Below are 24,627 nucleotides of genomic sequence, written 5' to 3' on the forward strand. Positions count from 1 at the left end.
ATCAAGCTAACAAATCAACCTTACTATCAATTACTAAGCTTCATGTAACAGGCCCAAGGTTGACCATTATATACAATGAAGCATACAAATCAACCTTACTATCAATTACTGAGCTTCATGTAACAGGCCCAAGGTTGACTATTATATACAATCAAGCTAACAAATCAACCTTACTATCAATTACTGAGCTTCATGTAACAGGCCCAAGGTTGACCATTATATACAATCAAGCATACAAACCAACCTTACTATCAATTACTGAGCTTCATGTAACAGGCCCAAGGTTGACCACTATATACAATGAAGCATACAAATCAACCTTACTATCAATTACTGAGCTTCATGTAACAGGCCCAAGGTTGACCATTATATACAATCAAGCTAACAAATCAACCTTACTATCAATTACTAAGCTTCATGTAACAGGCCCAAGGTTGACCATTATATACAATGAAGCATACAAATCAACCTTACTATCAATTACTGAGCTTCATGTAACAGGCCCAAGGTTGACCATTATATACAATCAAGCTAACAAATCAACCTTACTATCAATTACTAAGCTTCATGTAACATGCCCAAGGTTGACTATTATATACAATCAAGCATACAAATCAACCTTACTATCAATTACTGAGCTTCATGTAACAGGCCCAAGGTTGACCATTATATACAATCAAGCTAACAAATCAACCTTACTATCAATTACTAAGCTTCATGTAACAGGCCCAAGGTTGACCATTATATACAATGAAGCATACAAATCAACCTTACTATCAATTACTAAGCTTCATGTAACAGGCCCAAGGTTGACCATTATATACAATGAAGCGTACAAATCAACCTTACTATCAATTACTGAGCTTCATGTAACAGGCCCAAGGTTGACCATTATATACAATCAAGCTAACAAATCAACCTTACTATCAATTACTAAGCTTCATGTAACATGCCCAAGGTTGACTATTATATACAATCAAGCATACAAATCAACCTTACTATCAATTACTGAGCTTCATGTAACAGGCCCAAGGTTGACCATTATATACAATCAAGCTAACAAATCAACCTTACTATCAATTACTAAGCTTCATGTAACAGGCCCAAGGTTGACCATTATATACAATGAAGCATACAAATCAACCTTACTATCAATTACTGAGCTTCATGTAACAGGCCCAAGGTTGACCATTATATACAATCAAGCTAACAAATCAACCTTACTATCAATTACTAAGCTTCATGTAACAGGCCCAAGGTTGACCATTATATACAATGAAGCATACAAATCAACCTTACTATCAATTACTGAGCTTCATGTAACAGGCCCAAGGTTGACCATTATATACAATGAAGCATACAAATCAACCTTACTATCAATTACTAAGCTTCATGTAACAGGCCCAAGGTTGACCATTATATACAATGAAGCATACAAATCAACCTTACTATCAATTACTGAGCTTCATGTAACAGGCCCAAGGTTGACCATTATATACAATCAAGCTAACAAATCAACCTTACTATCAATTACTAAGCTTCATGTAACATGCCCAAGGTTGACTATTATATACAATCAAGCATACAAATCAACCTTACTATCAATTACTGAGCTTCATGTAACAGGCCCAAGGTTGACCATTATATACAATCAAGCTAACAAATCAACCTTACTATCAATTACTAAGCTTCATGTAACAGGCCCAAGGTTGACCATTATATACAATGAAGCATACAAATCAACCTTACTATCAATTACTGAGCTTCATGTAACAGGCCCAAGGTTGACCATTATATACAATCAAGCTAACAAATCAACCTTACTATCAATTACTAAGCTTCATGTAACAGGCCCAAGGTTGACTATTATATACAATCAAGCATACAAATCAACCTTACTATCAATTACTGAGCTTCATGTAACAGGCCCAAGGTTGACCATTATATACAATGAAGCATACAAATCAACCTTACTATCAATTACTGAGCTTCATGTAACATGCCCAAGGTTGACTATTATATACAATGAAGCATACAAATCAACCTTACTATCAATTACTAAGCTTCATGTAACAGGCCCAAGGTTGACCATTATATACAATGAAGCATACAAATCAACCTTACTATCAATTACTGAGCTTCATGTAACATGCCCAAGGTTGACTATTATATACAATCAAGCATACAAATCAACCTTACTATCAATTACTGAGCTTCATGTAACAGGCCCAAGGTTGACCATTATATACAATGAAGCATACAAATCAACCTTACTATCAATTACTGAGCTTCATGTAACATGCCCAAGGTTGACCATTATATACAATCAAGCTAACAAATCAACCTTACTATCAATTACTAAGCTTCATGTAACATGCCCAAGGTTGACTATTATATACAATCAAGCATACAAATCAACCTTACTATCAATTACTGAGCTTCATGTAACATGCCCAAGGTTGACTATTATATACAATCAAGCATACAAATCAACCTTACTATCAATTACTGAGCTTCATGTAACAGGCCCAAGGTTGACCATTATATACAATGAAGCATACAAATCAACCTTACTATCAATTACTGAGCTTCATGTAACATGCCCAAGGTTGACTATTATATACAATGAAGCATACAAATCAACCTTACTATCAATTACTAAGCTTCATGTAACAGGCCCAAGGTTGACCATTATATACAATCAAGCATACAAATCAACCTTACTATCAATTACTGAGCTTCATGTAACAGGCCCAAGGTTGACCATTATATACAATGAAGCATACAAATCAACCTTACTATCAATTACTAAGCTTCATGTAACAGGCCCAAGGTTGACCATTATATACAATCAAGCTAACAAATCAACCTTACTATCAATTACTGAGCTTCATGTAACAGGCCCAAGGTTGACCATTATATACAATCAAGCTAACAAATCAACCTTACTATCAATTACTGAGCTTCATGTAACAGGCCCAAGGTTGACCATTATATACAATGAAGCATACAAATCAACCTTACTATCAATTACTAAGCTTCATGTAACATGCCCAAGGTTGACTATTATATACAATGAAGCATACAAATCAACCTTACTATCAATTACTAAGCTTCATGTAACAGGCCCAAGGTTGACCATTATATACAATGAAGCATACAAATCAACCTTACTATCAATTACTGAGCTTCATGTAACAGGCCCAAGGTTGACCATTATATACAATCAAGCTAACAAATCAACCTTACTATCAATTACTGAGCTTCATGTAACAGGCCCAAGGTTGACCATTATATACAATGAAGCATACAAATCAACCTTACTATCAATTACTGAGCTTCATGTAACAGGCCCAAGGTTGACTATTATATACAATCAAGCATACAAACCAACCTTACTATCAATTACTGAGCTTCATGTAACAGGCCCAAGGTTGACTATTATGTACAATCAAGCATACAAATCAACCTTACTATCAATTACTGAGCTTCATGTAACAGGCCCCAGGTTGAAAGAGAATCTTCCCTATAAATCTAAACAAAGATACCCATAATGCCACTGTCACAACGGTGAAGCTAACTCCATACCAATTAAAGATTATAATGTTATTTCCAATGTCATATCATCAGTCAATTTGGAATCAGTTTCATTGGTATGAATGACTGTAGCATATGACAGGAATCAATTATCTGTAGATTTATGAGTTGGGTGCAGATAAATCTTTATTTGTATAAAATGATCTTACCTTGATCAGACTATCTTTGATTCTTCCAGCATTGTTGAGCTCATTGATCCGATCTCCCTTGGCTTGAAGTTCATCTTCAAGTTCCAGGATCCTCCTGCGAAGCTTGGCCTAAGTATTTCAGATTGATGTGTGAATAAAGACATTATGTATATGATCAAATGCTATCTACAACTTTAGTAAAAAAATTATATGAATTATATACAAGTATCCTCCCACATCCAATCTTACAAAAGCGTGATGGTTGAATATTTTTGATCAGTTGATACTTGGTGATAATTTGAATTTCAAATTTGAGGACCCTCTGTCAATGTTTTCATATTTCTTTTAAAAGGGGCCAATGAAATCCTTATCTTACAAGTTTAGCGATTGCATATCAAAAAGCTATAAACAAAGATGATAACCAGAAAATTTCAGCCCATTACATGTACGTGCTTGAGAAGTGGTTTTATGTCATAAGGAAGAAAAATGCAGTTACCACTTTCGTTTTGGTAAAGATCCCGATCAAAACATCAAGCCAAAATAAGTGGTATCCACTTTACTACAGTATCTAGTACATGTTTAAACTGCAAAATTTGACGGAAAAAATTGCTGAAACACTTCTTTTATTTTGTTCCTCTCTATAAAGATAAATGGGACTTACAGCATTCTGCTTGGCCAATTGCTCTGCTTCTTGCTCATCTTGCAGAGACTCTAAGGATTCCCTGAAAAGTAAAAAGACAATGAAAAAAAAAGTAAATATTAATTTAGAAACACCAATTTAAACAAGCAAGGAAAAGGGAGTTAAATGTGTAGTCTGAACATAACCAACAAAACTCAACCCAACATACAAACTATTATGATAAAATCAATTGACATACCTGCTGGCCTCTTCCATACCATCTATTTTTGTTTTAGCAATATTATCCAAAATAATCTTTCAAGACAACTACTTTTGTTTTTAGCAATATTATCCAAAATAATCTTTCAAGACAACTATCTTTTCCAACAGTTTTTCCTAAGTGCAAAAAAGGAACAAATACATCTCTGTGGAATAAAAATCATTAAATCAATGTGAAGAATGCTTAACCCTAAATAGACTGGGCTATTTCGACGCCTAAGAAGACGGGGGGGGGGGGGGGGGGGAGGGGGGGGGGGGGGGGCTGATTCAGCCCCCCTTATGATCTCAGCCGTCAATCGCGACGAAAATTGGCACGCGTGTTACCCATGTTATTATCTACAAAACTTTAATATTAAATTCTGCAAAAAAATCTCATTGCTCATTGATTATGCTAATTTATGCATAAAATCATAAGTTTGCTCTAATTAATAAAATAATGCCCCTAAAATGCTCATTTTAGGGGCATAATGCTAGTTTCACATACTCTAGATAAGCATCTGATCAAATTTATTTTTCAAATATGTCAACATCACATTTATTTTCTTATGTATTTTATTGTTTTCTAAATTTCTTATGTATTTCTTTGTTTTTCGACTTTTTTTTAAATTGTTTTTTCAATGGAAATTGTCGGGGACTTTATTTAGACCATAAACAAGATAAAATTAATTGATTTTAAGCAGTAAAAGGAAAAAATAATTCACGTTTTTGAGCAATTTGGGGTCTGCATGCACTTACGAAATGTTGCGTAATTTCGGAACCGCGTACCCAGCGGTCACAATTTTGGTCTAAAAAGTTGCACAAGACTTAAAAGTAAAAAGTCAGCGAGCGGCGGATTTATCGCGAAAAATGTCGAGGGGGGGCTGAATCAGCCCCCCCAGTCTTCTTAGAGTGAAGCCATTCCGAGCCTCAGAAAAAAAGTTTAAGGGTGGCCAGTACAGCGGAGCAAATGAAAAAAAAATCTTGGCAGACAATTCCAATGCATGATGTAATTTAATAAACTTTTTTTCAACTCACTTTGCTTTGGCTAAAAGTTTGTTCTTGTTGTTCAGATCCTCCTTGAGTGAAGTTACATAATCTTCATCAGGTTTCTGAGATCTCAGTCTTGCTAACAGATCTATCAAGAATGAAAAACACAATTAAAACAAAAATCTATCAAAAATAGAACAAATAATATGAAATTTCTAAATACATCCAGCCCATTGACAACTTGAGTTCTGTAATAACATATAGCCCTTTTACAGGTACTATCCCAGTAGGTCTATGGCTTCGCAAATATATCATATCTATCATAATGATCACACACACAGTATAAAACACCTTACAAACATGAGCGGTTTAACAGAATATATTCTAAAACATGTTGAACTTTGTTTATAAAGCTCAACTGGTCTATTGAAATGTTACCACTAATGAGTGGCCAACATGAATATCAAGCAGAGCAAATTGTGAAGCTCATTGTAACCACACAGAGAGGCACTACACCAATTAATCAATGGATTAGATTGAAAGCTGTCGGGTGTAGAAAAAAAGCTAATCAAATAACTCTATTATTACATACCTGAGAGTTTATCTATCTCTCGATTTAGTCTGTCATTTTCATCCTTGAGTCTGGTCATCTCTGCATTATGTGATGGACTCGGTGAGGCTCTCACAGCCGACTGCTGCATTTCAAGAAACAAGCGATCTTTCTCCCTTCCACTCTCAAGAAGTTTCTATTTATAAAAGCAGACATTTAACATAACTGCCAGTTGTTGTTACAATCTAAAAAGGAGTCCAAACAGAATCCAATCAAATTGACACTCCAGTGTTTGTATATATAAATAGAAATATATGCCAAATGCTTCTGAAAGAATGTCGTTCCTGAGAAATGTATGGTATTCTAGCCGGGCTACTGGTCTTGCTCCCAAGCAATACACTGTCCCAGTGTCTTTGGTATGATCATTTTTCAGTTTAGATTTCATGATTTTACAGAGTTAGGTTTAGGTAAATGAATCAGATCTAGATCTACCATGTCGTGTTGATAATAAACCTTTATTTGAAAGACTTTCTCATGATATCGTTATTGGCTGGGACCTAATAAAGATACTTGGCTTTAGATAAAAGAATGGGGTTTGAATCCTTTTGTCTGGTTGTTGGAGGTTAGGACAGTTATTGAAGAAGTTTGTCATCAAGGAAAGTTGCTTGGAATGATTTCAGTTACCATAGCAACATAGCTTTAAGCCAACCAAAATTGAAATATTGACTGCATATTCCAAATATGATAGCAGTTTCAATATTCATTAAAAGCTACGAGAACCATCAACTCATGGATTAAACAATCAATAAATTGGTTTTAGTGAAAACTGTGGTTGAACAAAAAAAGTGGAGAGTAATATTGCTGAAATGGTAAAATGTATCTAAATTTGCAAAAACTTAGCTTATTTTATATTATGTTTGCACCTGCATGTATAACACAGCTTTAACACACAGACATTGTGGGTGTTTCATAAAGCTGGTCATAACTTATGAATGATCTTATGACCAATGACCCTTTCCTATGGTACATGTACATGATAATGTAGCTGACTTAGCAACAAAGATTATGTTCCATCCTGTGTAACTTAACAAACAGCTTTGTGAAACACCAACCTTGTATACAAATCAACCCTTATTCATTTTACTCATCAGAAAGTTTCTTTCTAACTTCATTCAGACTAAACCTCTTTTGCTCAGGTTTCATTTTGTCCCACAGGCTTTAATGATCATCTGGGCTAATCATCGCTTTCTCTAATTCCTGCGTGGTTATTAGCCATAGTGAAAATAAGATGAGCCAAACTGGATACAGGTAATAAGGCCAAAAGGCAAATAGACTTAATGGTAAGTAGATGAACTGGTTAAGGACACAATGAAGTTTCTAGCTAGAGACCAAGTAGGATGTACATGTACCACACACAGGAACGAGAGACAATAAATATAGATGATCTGAACAGAATCATTATGATGAAAAAGCACAATTACAATTGAAACATACCTCTATTGTCTTGTCTTTCTCGGATAAGGCATTTCTCATCTTACCAAGGAGGGCACCATGCTCATGGTCAGCTCTTGCTAGTGTTTCTTCTGCATTCTATATAAGGAATTAGAAAACAATTTCTTTTTACCTCCACTAATCCTTGTAATACTTAGGGGGTGTTGCAGGAAAATATTTGTGATCAATTGTAAATATTCTGTTTCAATTTTACAACTGATAGATCAACGTTAGATGTAGCAAATCAGATTAAACTTCTTGTTTCAAGGAGCAGATTAGTAACCAATCACTAATTTGCAATTAACTGCAAGACATATGATTGATTTAGGGACCAAAAATTGACTTGCAATTGATCGCAAGTTTCTTGCAACACCCGATTAGGCACATGGAGGCCATCATTCAATCAAGGCCCAATGCCACTCATGACAGCAGTCTCCTGCTGCAATGTATATATGTAGAAATGCATGTTTTATATGAAAGTGACTTGTGGTTGATTTGGAAACCTACAACGGACTTGTGACTGACTAATATTGACTTGCATTTTTTTATTGCACTGTGATTTGACAGACAACACACTACTAACCTGTAGTTCATATTCCTTCTCATTAACCTGCCTCTGTAGATCTCTCAATGCATTGCTCTTATCAACAAGCGCTCTGTTGTATCTATCATTCAGCTCCTGTAATAGAATATGAAGGAAAGCTTGACAAACACAAATCCACTCAATTCCAATTTAGGAGCTTAAAAGGATTAATATCTACTTACACTTCACTTAGCTTCACATCATGAAATAATAATAATATAGGATTTGTGTAGCACACGTATCCACCTTGCTACATTCTCAAGGTGCTCCTATATTACCCTGGCTAAGCTAGTCTACCGATTTCGGTGCGCACAGCTTTTTGAGGAATTACTTCCTGCCGGTACCCATTTTCCTTGCCTGGGTTGAGTGCAGCACAATGTGGGTAAATTTCTTGCTGAAGGAAAACATGCTATGGCTTGGAATCGAACCCATGTCCTTCAGATTGAAAGACGAGAGTCTTAACCACTAGACCACGACGCCCCCATTCGTATTTCAAGATATCCAAAAGCTATAAGACATAAAATAATGGACAGTGATTATCTGTTCATAACTATGAAAGATGGAGTCCCAAATCACTGTTAGCATAAAATAGCAACTTGCAAAATGCACACTTTTAAGTCACATTCTGAAAGTAGATAGCTGACCTCTGTATCATAAAGCTTAGCAATTTATCATGGGGAATAATTTTACAACCAATCATAGAAATTGAAAGTCAATCAATCACCAAGCTTTATGTTACAGGGAATGAGTGGAAATGATCCTGTCAATAGCAATGAAATAAACCATTCTAAATATGCATCCATGTAATTACTGGGTATCGTGGGGGTATTCCTGTAATAAAACTGCATGCGGAAGGTGCGAGGTCCATAATTTGAACATTGGGACATCTTTTTGAGGTGGTAACTATCAGGGTTGGGCTGAAGATATAAATAAAAAATAATTCCATCTAATGATCAGGGTTCTAGCCAGGTAAAATATGAAGAGGCAAAGGTGCCAAACGAAGGCAATAACAACAAAACAATTTTGCTTGAGATCGATGGTGAATGTCATTGGTAAAATAATGCATGCAAAATTTGCATTGTACAAAATCTAAGACTATGCTAGCTTGATGGATGATCAAATATGTACATATTTCAGCAAATTTTAGTTCTATTTTTCAGAAAATTTGTGCCGGGTAGCGCATCCAATTTTAACCCAAGTGCGGGACGGTAATTTGCCTGGCCGCCCGGCACCACCTGGCGTGGCTAGAACCCTGCTGACGATCCATTCTGTAAAAATTGCAACACGCACAGTGAAATTATGTTTGAAACATCACAATATTACATTCAGTTACCTTAATTTGTGTGTCTTTGTCCCTGATGGTTTGTAAAAGATCTTGTGTGGCTTTCTCGTTGGCTGCAGCCACTTGAGCACGCTCACTAACAATATCCTGTATTGAACAATTAATTCAAAAGTAATTTTCCTACATATGTCCTTTTTTTTTGGGGGGGGGGTGTAAATTAGAGGACATGGGGATAAAATGGGAATGTGCATGAGTGAGTCTCTTCATAAAGGATGCAATGAGTCCAAAATTAATCTCACTTTATTCCTAGCCAACCTTGATGGAACAGCTTGCCCCAATATAAATGGATAATGACACTACTCCAGGTTGATCATTAAGCTGTTCATAATCATAATAATCCTATAGTAGTAATAATATATTTTTATTGTTGGAAACAGAAATCAGAATTAAAAATCCTCTGAAAATTCATTTTTCCAAGTTGATTGTGACCCGGCAGCCACTGAGCAGCGCCAGATCAACATTGCTCTAAACCTCTGAATGCCAAACAGAGTAGCAGCAGCTCTCATCTTTTGGTCTGATGCAGCCATGGCTTGCATCTCCGTTGTCAGGTCGACGCTCTACCAATTGAGCCAACACACACCCATTAAGATACACTCCACTTTATAACCGGTGTCACTATCTTGTGCTTAATGAGATAAATTTCTTATAGCAATAATAACACCTTTAAAAATAGTAAATTGTCAATTGAAATGCTTGTTAAAAAAAGGGAATTCAAATCTTAATAGATCTGGGGAGCATTTCATCAAGACATCAACATATTTGTCCAACTTCAATAAATAATGAAAGATAAAAAAATCATTTTTGTCCAGCAAGATGTCAGATCTGACAACTTTCCTTGATTCTGGATTGGCTATGAACCACCATTACTATGGTAACTGTCGGATAAAACTGGACTCGTCGGACGTTTTGTCCGACAAGTCCTTTCATAAAACGCTCCCCAGATTCCAACTGCACCTGATTAAAATGAAACAAGTAGCAAAAGTGGGTCATCAAACATCCAAAAAGTTGTGCTTTCCTTACAAATAGTTACACCACTCAGCCCTGTTAGCTACGTCTTTAAATCATTCATAGTTGAAATGCATCTCTACTGAATCCACAAAACAATAATTTGCAGGAAAATCCCCCAATACTCACTTCCAATTGTTTGTCTTTGTCTCTTAGTCGTTCATTTAGCTGTTGAATGGCTACGTTCTGAGCTGCTCCGTTATGCTCTCTATTCTTCTGTTGAGTATCTCTCTCCTTCTCAAGCTCCCTCTCCTTGCTAGCGATGGCTGCCTGCAGACGACTGATTATTGCATCTTTTTCACCAAGTGATCGGTGATGGTTATCTTCAGCATCCTTAACAAAATAACAATCAAATCAATTTTTTTTCACACATGTATAACTATAGCTTATTTGTGATTGAAATTAATTGCAATAGTTGAAGACAGTGATGATTGTATCTTTGTCCCCAAGGCACCAGTGCTGGTTACAATCTGAATCCTTACCGAAAGATAAAATAAGAATCAAACCAAACCTGACTGAATCATGTCATGTTATATTCTTTCTACACAATTATAATTTATTTGTGATCGATATGTTGATTGCATCTTTCTCGCCAAGGTTGGTTATCTTCCACAAGTGTCCACATATATGAGTGCATATTTGCAAATCGGCAAAAAAAATACCAACAAATGCTAAGATTTTTTTTAACTTACATGGTTGGCTTTATTTAGAGCCTTGACACTGTCCGAGAGTTGTTTGTTCTTGTTATCCAAATCCTTCATTTTAGCCTCCAGTTCCTAAGGAATATAAAGATAACATTTTAAAATGAATTTGGTAAAAATGTCTTCTTATCATCTTTCCTTTCAGCTCCTTAGCATCTTTTCAGAGATTTGATATCTGTTCCTGCATTCACCTATTTATCAGTTTAATAAAGTCATGCATCCACAAACATCCCCCTCTCTTCTTCCCTTCTCTCTTTCCCCACTCCACCCTCCCCTTATTTTCCTTTCATACTCACCCCTAATCTATTCGCATCTTCCATCATATCACCATTAGCCTTCTCAAGGTCTCTTTGATGATCTCTAAGGCTGTGTTTCAATGCTCTTAATTCAGCCTCCTTAGCATCAACAGCCTTTATTTTCTCTTCATTTGCCTCCTAAAATATACAAAAGCGGAGTGTTACCATAACAGCCATCATTTTTATGATCATTATGTCTTCAGGAAGCAATTTCTGGGTTAAAAATGATATGAATTTCACTAAGGTTGTAATCATGGGTCCTACATGTTTCATGAACATGTCACGATTTGACAAGGTGATAACATCTGTGAAGGTTGAATTTACACCTAAACAGACATTTTCACAAGCACCCACAAAAGTAATCTAAGTCCTCGTTGAAAATAAAAATACAGTTTGGAACAATAACAACAAATTTGTAAAAGCATGAAATGCTAATATAAACCAGATGTATTTTTCAAAATGTGACCACAGTAATATTTCATGAATATTACAGCTTTATTTATATACAAACAAAAATAAGGCCATGAATTGTGTGTGGACAAGCCATAACCTAATGACCAAGATAATTATATATTTGTATGTCTCTAAGAACTACACTGTATATAGTTCTTAGAGACATTATTGTCAGAATTAGCTGAGTAAAAGAGGAGTATCATTTTGATTTAGTTTGGACGAGATTTATCTGTAAGTACTTCTATCTGTACTTACCTGGATGGCTTTATCTCTGTCTGCCAGCTTATCTCTTAGATCTTGTAAAATGCTTTCTGTTGATGCCTGCTGAGCCTGAATAAAAAGAAAATATTTTGGTTAATTTACAAATTTATTCTTCCTGACTAATATTAAAACGAACATCTGCTTTAAAAAAAAACAGAAAAGTAATATGACTTAGGCAAAATGTTATCAATGATCAGAAGGAAATTTCTTGAGGATAGGTACATTATTTTTCTCTTTGTCTGTTTTTTCCCTTTTCTTCCTTTCATTGTTTTCCTTCTCATCCTTTTCTCTTATCTTTTATTTATTTTTTTCTCTTAGTCCTCCCCCTTGAACTACAACTATATTACATGCATTTTATACACAAAGGCAAGACCATGCCAAACATGAAGACATCATTGGCTGGGGAGTATTGTTGTGCTCCTCCATGTCAATAATGATGTCATTATCCAAGCCAAATCCACACATAAGTTGATTTAAAAAGAAAATAAAATAAAAATAAAACAAACATAACGCTGACAATTACACAAAGTAATGGGAATATGGTACAGGTTCAGTACAGATAGGCATAAAGAGCACCGTTAAAAACCAATAAACATATTCACACTGAAAACTGAACACTGATGTTCGGCAATCTAAACCATACTCAGACAGAATGAGATTTCAAAATAGAGTGCACAATGAATATGATACAAGCACATAACAGAATGTATTCATACAATCTAACTACAAATACATGTAAATGCTAATGTGAATATGCTCACCAATATCCCAAAAGAATAATCTACTGTAGTAGCAGTATATGTACATTGACACTGCAGGGTATATGATCTAATCAGAATGTTTGTACTAAAGTGAATATTTCCAGTACGGTAATTTGAATATTAAGTAGGAACATGACTGTTTCAAGTGTAAACAATAGCCCTCCAAGAAAACAAACATAGATTAGAAATATACATGTACATGTGTGCATGGGGATGAATATCTAGTAAATGGCATGCAATAAGGGGCATATTGGGTGTTAAAAAAAAACAGGAATTTTGAATTAAATTCATGGGTCAATCCATGTCAAATCAACCAGTACTTGTCACCCGACCCCCTCCGATTTTCTTTAAACTCGCACCAAAAGTAGAAAACCATTTTTCAGTGCACAAACCTATAGAACTACAACGCTTCTAACACAACATGATGTCATGGTTTTGAGAGGCCAGTGAAAAAAAGGAAAGCCTTTGGTCGAAATCCTTGTGAAACATGTTAAAGGTATAGATTTTCTTAAACAAAATACTCAGCTGTCAAGCAGTGAATATGCATATAACTTACATTGTTGTACTATGTAGCTTACATACTTCCCATTTGTCAATTTTACTTTTAGATCTGTTCTGGGTTTTTCTCATTCTATTACCCCCCCCCCCCCCACCCCCTTCATGTATTCATTTGGGGTGTTAAGAAGGCTATTTGCTCTTTTTGTGTTTACCCTCATTCCATATTAATAGTTTTCTTTGTTATTCATGCCTTATCTTATGTTGTATCTTATAATATAATGTCATTTTAAACCTTGCATATGATATTTATCATTTTTACAGTTTGTATGTATTGTGCACACAGGGAAGACTGTGTGTATAGAAATATTTATATATGATGAATGGAATAAATCAATAAATCAAATACGAAATATGTACTTTAAAAACTTGGTAGTTGGAAACACATTGACACATCTACATGTATATCTAGACAAAAATTATGGCAGTAATAATAATCTTTGGTTATTATTATTCTTTTATATACTTTTCACATGTTAACTCTTCAAGCAGTCAGCTTTCATCCACAGAATATTACAAAATATTACAAATATGCAGGTTAATTGTTGTGTACTTTTGGGAAAATCGCCAGTTTTATAGCTGAGTGGGTTCTGTCTAATATGCAAACCAAACTGGAGATAATTGCTGGCACTGTATTCTTGTTGGGTATAATAAAGCCATGAAGTACATTCAAGATTTCTTCAAACAATATGTTGTGTTTCCTCAAACTTACATGTTGAATTCTATGGCAGACTAAAACATCAACAAAGAATGTAATTTATCCATCCCCCCCAAAAAAAAAAATCTATCAGAATATTAATTTCTCATGAATAACATTTCCAAATATTGATAAGTAACTTATAATTATTTACAATATACTATGAACACTGAATTACATGTAGACACTTTCCTCAATGAATGTATACACAGTCAAGTTTCAAATGCAGAGTTGAATTCATATTAATCCAGATTTGAGGAAGTTAAGATAAGAAACCCTGGCAATAGCATTTACCATAAAATACCACAGAAATAAATGCAGTAATGATCCCATACATGTACATGTACACTGTGTATCTGGTTTTCATTGACACCGTTCTCATTACACTTTCTAAAACTAGTTTACTGGAAATCAGTTCAGAAAATCAGTTAGGAAGATTACTTTGCTAGCATTCCCATTTGATCAGCCGAAAGTAGTTTTCAAAACCTCTTCCCGTAAAGTGGTCTTGTTACTATGGGAATGCTCTCAGAGGGGGTCACATATTTCGCATGAAATTTGAAACCACAGTGTAGGCATTCTACACATAGTGTGTGGAGTAGCGTGCTCACTGTGAGAAGATCGCTTCCGAAGAACGGTTGCGTCCTAAATGCCAAAACTAGTTTAACTAGGCAAAACGATCTTGATAACTACATCGTGAGGTGGTTTTTCCGAACTGGTTTGGAAGATCACTTCCAAGACTGCTTTGACCGTTCTCATTACACGTTAAACTAGTTTCCACAAAACTAGTTTTAAGACGGTATATGAGAACGGGGTCAAACACTAGAAACAGTTACTTTCAGTCATGCACATATTCCCAGAATTATTCAAACATGGATTTCAAACAAGCATGCATCAAAGAGAGTTTGAATGAATAAATATATGTTACAAGATACAGTACCATACACAAAACTGAATAAAATGACCCCCAAAACATGCACATGGGATGACAAAATGTATTAATAATTAATATATGAAGACATATGAACAACCATTATGCAAAATGCAAAAGGAACATTTCAACTTGGATGTAATTCACAAGGCACACAGAAACTTACATCAGGCAAGCTGGCATTCTTTGCAAGCTCCATGTATTCCTAGTCAGATTAGTTAATGAGTAATCCAAAAAGAATAATAAATGACAATTATGACATTGACATGCAATTAATACACTTCTCTCATTCTTTCTCACCTCAAAGTGACAAACATCACCATCCAACAACAAAAAAACAATTCCAGCCATTCTCTAATCCAATTAGCAGGATTAACCCTTTTTTATAAAAAAGCCTATCATTTATATCCATCTACGGGGTTCCCAAAATTAGGTAAAGGCATATCCAAAGAGCAAGACAAGTACCAAACAATTGAACCTAAACTGTAAAACATAAAAAGGACTAATGCTCAAAATATTTTAAAGTTTGTTAAGTTTCTCCACGTAGACAACTGGGATCCCTCTGTCCAGAAATATCCCACAACAGAATTCCACTGGTCAATCTCAATTCAATAACATATCAAAACACCATCCTCTGTGCACAGCAAATGCATGGTATGGACTCTTAAATATATCGCAATGTTCAAAGACTAAACACAAACTTAGAATAAAAATCACAACTAGTCCATGCAGCATTACTGCATATCTTTCAAATCGCAATTGTTCCAAAATATAGTAAATTCAATAATGACATTTGCCTTTCTTTGATCAACTGCCTCTCTCTCTAACAAGATATTTTCTCACTGTTAATTCTGTGATACAAACAGCTATTATATAGATGGGAGTTATAGAATGCATGGTACACGTTCATATTTGTTATTTAATGCATCATTAATCAAGCATGAATAGTAGCATGCATTATAATGACTGGTAACTCAAGTGAAACAAATCAAATTTAATCAGATATCAAATTAAATATCAGAGAAGCAGGTATTCAAACAATATCCAGGTACTGATGGGATACTCGTAAAAGTTTTTTTTTTAATTAACAAATGTGAAAATACAATAAAACATCTATTCATATATTAAATGAATGGGTATTTCAATTTGAAAAATGCAGTATATTCATCAGGCCAATGAATCATTTGTCCTTTAAAATACATAAGCAAAATATTAGCAGTAATATCAACACCCTCTATAATTAATGAATACACCACACACTTAAAAGCCAACAGTTAATAAGATACATTTGTTAATTTGCTCTTTTTATGTTTCCATTTTAAAGTGACCAAAAAGTTCCATTGAAAAATACAAAAGACGCATTACATTTTCAACACAAAATAGACAATGGCAACCACTGATTCTTTTTATATTTCATTCTCACCCCTCCCATATAATTTCTTTCACAAAATAAAACCACTAAATAATAATAATAATAATAATAATAATAATAATATAGGTATATTTACCCAGGGAAGCCACTTCAGTTCTGAAAACTGTTCTCCCAGCGGGCCCTGCTATTATTATTACCCCGGCTTTAGCTGGGCTACCTATAGGTGCTCAAAGCATTCAAGGAATTCTTCCTACCAGGTACCCATTCACCTCACCTGGGTTGAGTGCAGCACAATGTAGATAAATTTCTTGCTGAAGGAAATTACGTCATGGCTGGGATTCAAACCCACAACCCTCTGTTTCAAAGTCCGAAGACTAATCCACTGGGCCACAACGCTCCACATCTTTCTAGTCTACTCTCAACAAATAATTATGCTCTCCATTACCACAAAATAATTTTTTTCTCTCATTTGCTTCTATAATTGCAAGAATTGCATCTCACACACACATGCTTTAAGTTTGTCAAGATAGAGTAAATCAAAATAAAGAAAATATCTTATAAACTATTGTGTATTTGAGATCACTCTTCGTGGGGCAAAAATATGAGGCTACAGAAACAAGAAAAAAAAATTGTAACCTGTTTCATATAACTTATCAAAACCAAATAGTCCAATTCTATGACAAATTTCATGAAAGAAATTGTCAGACTATTGTTATAAAATACCAAAATCCTTGAATCTCATTGGCTCAGAGCAAATTTGTCAGCATAAATCAATGACAAGATGCGACATGAAACACTCTCCTGGGTCTCTTTCACAAAGACATTGTCATAACAATTTTTATGACAAAATTATTCTATGACAAATTAACTAACTTCCAATCAAATTGACTCATTTCAGTAGCTATAACTTGTAATTTGACATTGATACCAACTTAAACCATCTACCAGGACCTGTTTCATAAATCATTTTCAATAACAAAAATGTATAATTTCTATGACAAATTAATTATCATCCAATCAAATTGCACCATTTCAGTAGCTTATAACTTGACATTGATTATAACTTACTTTAACAAGTCTATCCTTCTCTTGAAGACCTTTAGTTAACCTCTGAATGCTCTTCTCCTTGAGATCAAGTTGATGCTGATTATCATCAAGAAGATTCTTGTTATCAAGAAGAGAAGAAAAAGAGAATGATAGGACATCTACCTTTTAAATTCATTATTTTAAGTCCTGTACTTCATGAATTTTTGTAAATTGACCCTTTCAGCTTGTGCTGCTGGTCAATTTTTATGTGCATATATACCAATAAATAATAATAATAATAATAATAAAATTTGTGGTTTATAAAGTATGGATAGCCAATTTTTACATACATATAAAAAATGTAAATCACATCAGTAGAGATACCATATTTTAGCTCATTTGACTCTCAAATCATTCATAATTGTCTAGGAAGTATAAAAAGATGATTGTCTTCACCATCAATGAATCAGGAAAGAGTACAGCAAACATAAGAAACATACAACTTAATACAAATTTTGATACTTTTGGTTTCCCATAATTTTAGCAGTTAGACCATGGTCTAAGTGAAACCTGTCTTCAGAATACGGGCCTATCTGTGTGACAGACACAGCCACATTACTTAAATAAATCTAGTCTCACTCTTTCAGACTCTGCATTATGCACTCTGTGAAAATGTCTGTATCTGTAGACTACATAGCTGTATTGATTGGTATCACAGACCCTCATATTAGCATTGGACATTTTTTGTGCTCTTTGTGCCCTAGAAAGATGGCCTTGCCCCCCCCCCTTGAAAATTGAGGTCCGAAATTACATTTTATGTGCAGTTAATGATACATGTATTTGTTTAAAATACATATTTGCAGTTTTCATGTTTTATTTGATATTCTTCATTTGGAATATGGAAATAAATGAATTTAGAAAAAAAAATAGTATGTACATGTACAAATATACAACCATTTGTAAAATAATTAAAAGCTCAGAAATCTTATTTTCTAAACTTTGATTAGTTAACTATCATGAAAAAAATAAAACAATTTAATAGCTATTATTACCACTGTTACCATGACAATGATGCTTTAAAAATCCTATCAAATATCTGCACACAAATATATTGAATTTAACATTTCTCTTTAAAAATAATAAATGAAAATGATTATTCATCTAGTGCCTTGGAACTTATTTCAAGCTGTGTTTTATAATGAAAGTAAACTAGAATCAAATTAAAAGTTGTATTACCTGGTAATGTTGTTCGATTGCATCTGCATTTTCTTTGGATTTTGCTTTGGAATCTTGAAGTTGGTCCTTTAAAAGCTGCAAGTTAAGAAATAAAAAACTAGCAAGTTAATACTGAGCAAACACACTAACATGGTAAAGTCAATATGCACTGGGTTAAAAAAAAGGTGAGTTGGAGTAAACACTGATTTCATGTGAAAAAAAAACAAAAACCAAGGTTAACTGTCACTACATCAGGGCAGATCAAGATCTGGTACAGTTACATGAACAGAACTTTGTGAAATCATGAAATCTAAGCTGAAAAAATGATCACACTGAAGATTGCATAGATAACCACATGTATTGTTGCTTGGAAAAAGGGCCAACAATTTCATTTGTTTTGCTAATTTATTTCTCAGCAATTACACAATTCCTTCCATAATCCTTTGGCACATATTTTTACAGATAAAAAAAAAACATAAGAAATATATTTTTTTAATGTAAAAATAAAGCATTGCAGCTGGCTATATTTTCCTAACCACAAAATATGTGAGGCTTATAAAATAATAAAGGTTTAGAGAAATATATACCCAGTAAATACATGGATGTTCAAGTTGTACAAACAATTCTAATCAAAATTTTGAGAAAAAATAAAAAGTGGAAATTAGACCATCCAAGTATTAGACAGAATGAAAATTAGACTAAGTGGATATCCAACAGAGTGTAGTGTAGACAGTAAATAAACTAGAAATATCACTTAAGGTGATTAATACCCTCGCCTCATGCTGTTATCATAGTAATGCAATTTCCAAAACATTTAAAACATGATTCTTCCATGTATTTACCCCAAGATGAATTGTCAACTTTCATGAGCACTAGCTAAAACTGGGGAATTAGTTTGATCCACAATGAGTTTTCCTGGATTTTTGGCCATAATATGTGGTTCACATGGCAACACAATTTCTGAAAAATGCAAAAAATGAGTCTGCACATCTTTAGCTCAAGATCGTTGTGTGTTCCAAATTTCATGAGCATAGGCAATAGAATGAAGAAGTAGATCATTCTACTTGATGTTTACATATGAATTGTAGTAATATGCTGTTACACAACAGTTTCCAACACATGAAAAACAATGTCTTGCACATCTTTACACCAATACAATTATGTGAGCTAAATCTCATGAGAATTGGTTGAACACTTATGAAGTAGTTCAAACTGCAAGATTTTCACTAAATTTTCATCTCATAATGTTATCATAGCAACATGACTTCCGACACATGCAAAAGTATGTCTTGCACATCTTTACCCCAAGACTAATTGTGCATTTTCGACCCGCGATGTCTGCAACCGACCGCCAACCCCATTCCTACAAACCCTCTTCAAACTTCACTTGGCAGGGGTGTTATAACATAATTGATAGTAGACCAAATAGATTAAGCTCATAGAGGAAATGAATATAAAGCTTACCTTTATTGTATCATCTTTTTGTTTTGCCATACCATCTGTTTGGTCCTCTACTTCTTTCATGTCATCTTTCAGCCTTTCTAATTCATGCTGTTTTCGAGTCATTGAACGTTGCAATCGCTGTGGTCAAATCATACCATGATTTGCATTATACAATGGTAAATCTCTTTTTTTTAAAGGCTGACTGGTGAATTGAATCACTTATACCTCGGTCACATTTGCTCTACGGCGGCCGTACGGCGAGACGAAAACAACCATTTTATTCATTTTAATTCAAACTATCTATATGTAGCTATTACAAAAAAAGTTTAAACAGCTGTTTCGACTCGCTGTACGGCCGCCGTAGATCAAAAGTGACCGAGGTATTAAGCAACTTAAGATGAGTAGTGCCAATGTAATGCATACAATTAAACTGAATAAGGATGACTTTTAAACAGTTTCGGGATATGTTTCCTCAACAAAATAAACACAAATGAAACATTTTCATTTATGCTTATAAATGAATGAAACGCTACAAATACTTTGAGATACAATAACCTGCTAATTTCTGAAAAGTATCATCCTTTTACATGTAAACCTCAATTTCAATACTGAAAGTAATGGAATTCCATTGGTGTATAATTTATCAATTCAAGTTTTTGCTTCCAATAAGGTCTTTAAGTATTTTAAGGAATAAATTCCTGCCAAGTACCTATTTACTTCACCTGGTTTGAGAGTGGTAAATGTATATGAATGAAAGACAGTATCTCACCTCATTGTCCAGGTCTTTTGTATGTAGTTGAGATCTCATATCAGCTAATCTTTCTTCCAATTCTGATAGAGAGGACTGCTGCTGTTCCATACCCTATGTACAAGGATTAGAAAGTATTAAGTTAAATTCCAAATCAAATTCAAGTTTAAATACAATTCAAATATATTCAACTTTAATTCAACCAAGGCTTGACCTTAACTAACAAGTCTTCAAAAAAAAACATTCTTTATTTTGAGCCTGAAGGAATTTGCACTTTTTTTTCCAAAACATTCAATTATGTCCTGAGAAGTTGGGAAGAATATTTAATTGTCAATCCCTTGTCAAACACTTAACTTCTTTTCACTTTTTTTTCTAAACCTTCTTCTTTCCCAGTCTCAATATAACACAAAAACTGATAAAACTCAAGGATCACTTTATTTTCTTTTTACTAGATTGATGATGAATTCAATCTATATTTCAGACTGCAAACATGAATTGTAATTTGAAAATGGGTGTTTTAATATGCTCACAAAAATGTATCAGTATTAATATGCAACATGAAATACACACTTAATTTGATAGAAGGAAATGCTTGAAGGGGGAAGATAACAATATACACAGTCATACATATGTTACAGAGAGAAATGGCAATAACTGAATATACAGTGTACAAATTACAAGGAAAATAGCTGGAATTGAAGCTAAAAGGGGAAAAAAGGGAAGATAAAAAACAAAGTAGGAGAAAAATTCAACCAAATAATTCCCTTGGAAAATTACAGATATAACCATCTAAAATTATGCATAACATCCAAAACTTTGCTTTTAGAATAAATGGAGTTCATTCATGCAAAATAAACAACTAAATTAGACTAAAAATTTCCAAATAATTGATTGCTTAAAGTCCAACTGGCACCAACATGTGAGGGGAAAAACACCTTTGGTTGCAAACAATCATATACACACACATTACAACTTCCTATTACCTTAAAATGCCATCATTAAAGGGAAATATCAAACAAGTAACAGGATATATCACTGATAATATACATCCACAAATATAGCAGGGAAGTCCTGGAATACATCCAGAGCATACGGACATGATGTAGTGTAATGGCTGCTATGTAGCTATGTCCCAGTGATACATGATGAATGAGAGTGTACTATTGCACAATAGATCAAGTTGGGACAGGTTACAGCAATGGGTGCATACCTCAAACATCAAACATGTCATGTTGTATGGGGTGCCCATTCAAAACTGTTATGATCTTAACACCTGCCTTATTATCAAAACATTCAATATTTTCTCTCCAACTCATTATAATTCAATACTTTTCATAATGAGAAATAAAAATCACAATTCACAGAGAGGGAAAATGTTATTTTGCAAAATCACATTTAATTCAGTTTTTTTTTTATTCAGACACGGTAGAACTGTCAATAATCAAAGTTCTCTTTCAACAAGGCCCTGTAAACATATGAAAAAATGGGGGAAATGAAGATAGACAAATGGCATCTCTGTAACTGATTGTGTGATGGTGTATCTCACAACTGGGAAGAGTTTCATTAAGGATAAACTAACTAATTTGTTCTGAGCCAATCAGAAGCAAGGATTTCAGTAGCTTATAAGAGTTGTCAGTGAAATCACTCCCCTGACCAAGATGGGGCTGGTCAGTTCATGAGTCAACGAGCAAACAAGTTGGTGCTTGTTTTGAATGATGTGAGGGAAAAGGATGGTATAGTGACAGTGATAATTGTAACATCCATACAACAAAAATAAACATGCATATAAATAGAGGGTTGTCAAAGAAATGTTAGATGAAGGTAGCAGGAGACTGGATTACATGATGTCTGTTTAGGATGTAAAAGGGAATGAGAGAGATCATTGGATGAATGTCTACAATTGTGCAGTTATCCCAATTATTCAGATGTTAGTCCACTGGATTATATCCACATGTTATTTTCATTTTTAGGATTTGAGGAAGAACACTGAATAATAGCATTAATCTGAATTCAGATTATTAGAAGATGGACGGAGCAGGAATAATAGTGTTAAATGTGGTGATCCTAAATGTTGTTGTTCTTCATTATGCATATAAAGGGAGTACAAGAGAAGCACAGAAATCCATGGAAACAATGATACTTTTACATAAGTTGCAGGCTCCATAAAAAGGATAAACCAATAGGGTAAGTTCATACAATTTCAAGCTTTGGTATCAATATTGCATTTAATGGTACTGCATGCCCCCCTCCCCATTTAGAATAAGAGGCATTTATTTGTCTCATCAGAACCTTTGATAAGGCAACTAGATATTGGTGCTCAAAAAATTCCTGAATTCGACTGGATTAAACAGCAGATATTACAAAAGAAAACAAATCAGAACAATAAAGGCTTTAAATGTACATGTTTTGTAGGTCTTAAACATCAGGGGCAATTTGATGTGACCAATAATTCAAATTTAATAACTACGGAACAAAAATCTGACGTATTACTTGAAGTGAAATAACAAGATATTGACAGATGTGGGAAAACAAAGAAAATATCATGACAGATATGAAGCATTGTTCAACTCTCACCTCATGTTTCTTGCGTTCTGCTTTATTTACTCTCTCATTCGCTCTAGTGAGAGCTTCTTCCATGTCCTCTATTTGATCACATAATTGTTGAATCTAAATCAATGAATATATTTCAGTAGGATCAGGAATTAGAAATAAATCTTGCACATGAATTCATTCAACAATTTAGAAATATCTCGAAACCAGATCGTATGCTACAGAAAAATGAAAAACCAATTTTGAAGTATCTATACATGTTTCTGTTTATCCTCTAATATTAAGAACTTAATAGTTCCTAACATGATTGAAAAAATTAAACAGATATATTACAAATATATTTGGATTACATTGTACAATTATGAAAGTTCAAAATAACACTACTGTGCTATTATTTTTGCATATGTTGACTCAGACCTGCCAACCTCTGGAAATTAAAAACTGTATTCTGTGATAACAAAAACTGTATTTCCCCCCAAAAAACTGTATTTTATTTAAAAATGCACGGAACGCGCAAAGGGGGGGGGGGGGGTGAGTTGTCCTCCCCTCCCACAGTATGGAAAAAGGGCCATTTCCTGCATGTTTTGTCATTTTTTCCACACATGTCAATCAAAAACTAATATCTTAATAATACCTTAATCAGATGGCCAGAAACTCATGTAAAATTATAATTGATTACTCTAATGTCCAAGTTTCATAAACCAAAATAGAACTAACTTTTTTACTTTCAAAGTTATGACATTTCAAAAACTTAAAAGATTTGTGAAAATTTTTCAGATATTCTGAAGTACACCCTTCATATAGATTGTGAATTCGTGATCCAATAGTACGCTAGACTCCATTCTGCACAACACGGCCGCGGAGCCAGTGCAGTGCAGCAGCAGTAGCGCGATCATCGGGGCATGCCGCGGCCGGCCTGGCACTAGTACAGTAGCAGGCACATCCCCAAGAGCCTAATCCGCTTGGCCGGGAGTTTGCATTTTTACTTTTCACCGCTACTCATTCTCCATCTTTTGGATGGTCCAGAGTAAGAATCACCTCTGTTACTCTCCTTTTTCTTT

At 34.3% G+C, this 24,627-nt stretch overlaps 1 protein-coding gene across 1 annotated transcript in view; it reads right to left on the reverse strand.

Moving 5' to 3' along the window:
- Positions 1 to 2,580: 2,580 nt before the first annotated feature.
- Positions 2,581 to 24,627, reverse strand: part of LOC129277172 (myomegalin-like) — a 50,917-nt gene continuing 28,870 nt past the window's right edge. Inside the window, exons 12-29 of the mRNA XM_064110613.1 lie at positions 23,591 to 23,683; positions 21,038 to 21,130; positions 20,290 to 20,406; positions 18,847 to 18,921; positions 17,653 to 17,748; positions 15,379 to 15,417; positions 12,266 to 12,340; positions 11,558 to 11,695; positions 11,253 to 11,336; positions 10,690 to 10,893; positions 9,547 to 9,642; positions 8,214 to 8,309; positions 7,634 to 7,729; positions 6,182 to 6,335; positions 5,638 to 5,737; positions 4,387 to 4,447; positions 3,747 to 3,854; positions 2,581 to 2,613 (exon numbers count right to left, since the gene is read on the reverse strand). Of these exons, the coding sequence (XP_063966683.1) occupies positions 2,581 to 2,613; positions 3,747 to 3,854; positions 4,387 to 4,447; positions 5,638 to 5,737; positions 6,182 to 6,335; positions 7,634 to 7,729; positions 8,214 to 8,309; positions 9,547 to 9,642; positions 10,690 to 10,893; positions 11,253 to 11,336; positions 11,558 to 11,695; positions 12,266 to 12,340; positions 15,379 to 15,417; positions 17,653 to 17,748; positions 18,847 to 18,921; positions 20,290 to 20,406; positions 21,038 to 21,130; positions 23,591 to 23,683 (1,758 nt within the window). The remainder of the gene's footprint in view (positions 2,614 to 3,746; positions 3,855 to 4,386; positions 4,448 to 5,637; positions 5,738 to 6,181; positions 6,336 to 7,633; positions 7,730 to 8,213; positions 8,310 to 9,546; positions 9,643 to 10,689; positions 10,894 to 11,252; positions 11,337 to 11,557; positions 11,696 to 12,265; positions 12,341 to 15,378; positions 15,418 to 17,652; positions 17,749 to 18,846; positions 18,922 to 20,289; positions 20,407 to 21,037; positions 21,131 to 23,590; positions 23,684 to 24,627) is intronic.

The sequence above is a fragment of the Lytechinus pictus genome, chromosome 15, assembly GCF_037042905.1.
Source record: "Lytechinus pictus isolate F3 Inbred chromosome 15, Lp3.0, whole genome shotgun sequence".
Classification (NCBI taxonomy): Eukaryota; Metazoa; Echinodermata; class Echinoidea; order Temnopleuroida; family Toxopneustidae; genus Lytechinus; species Lytechinus pictus.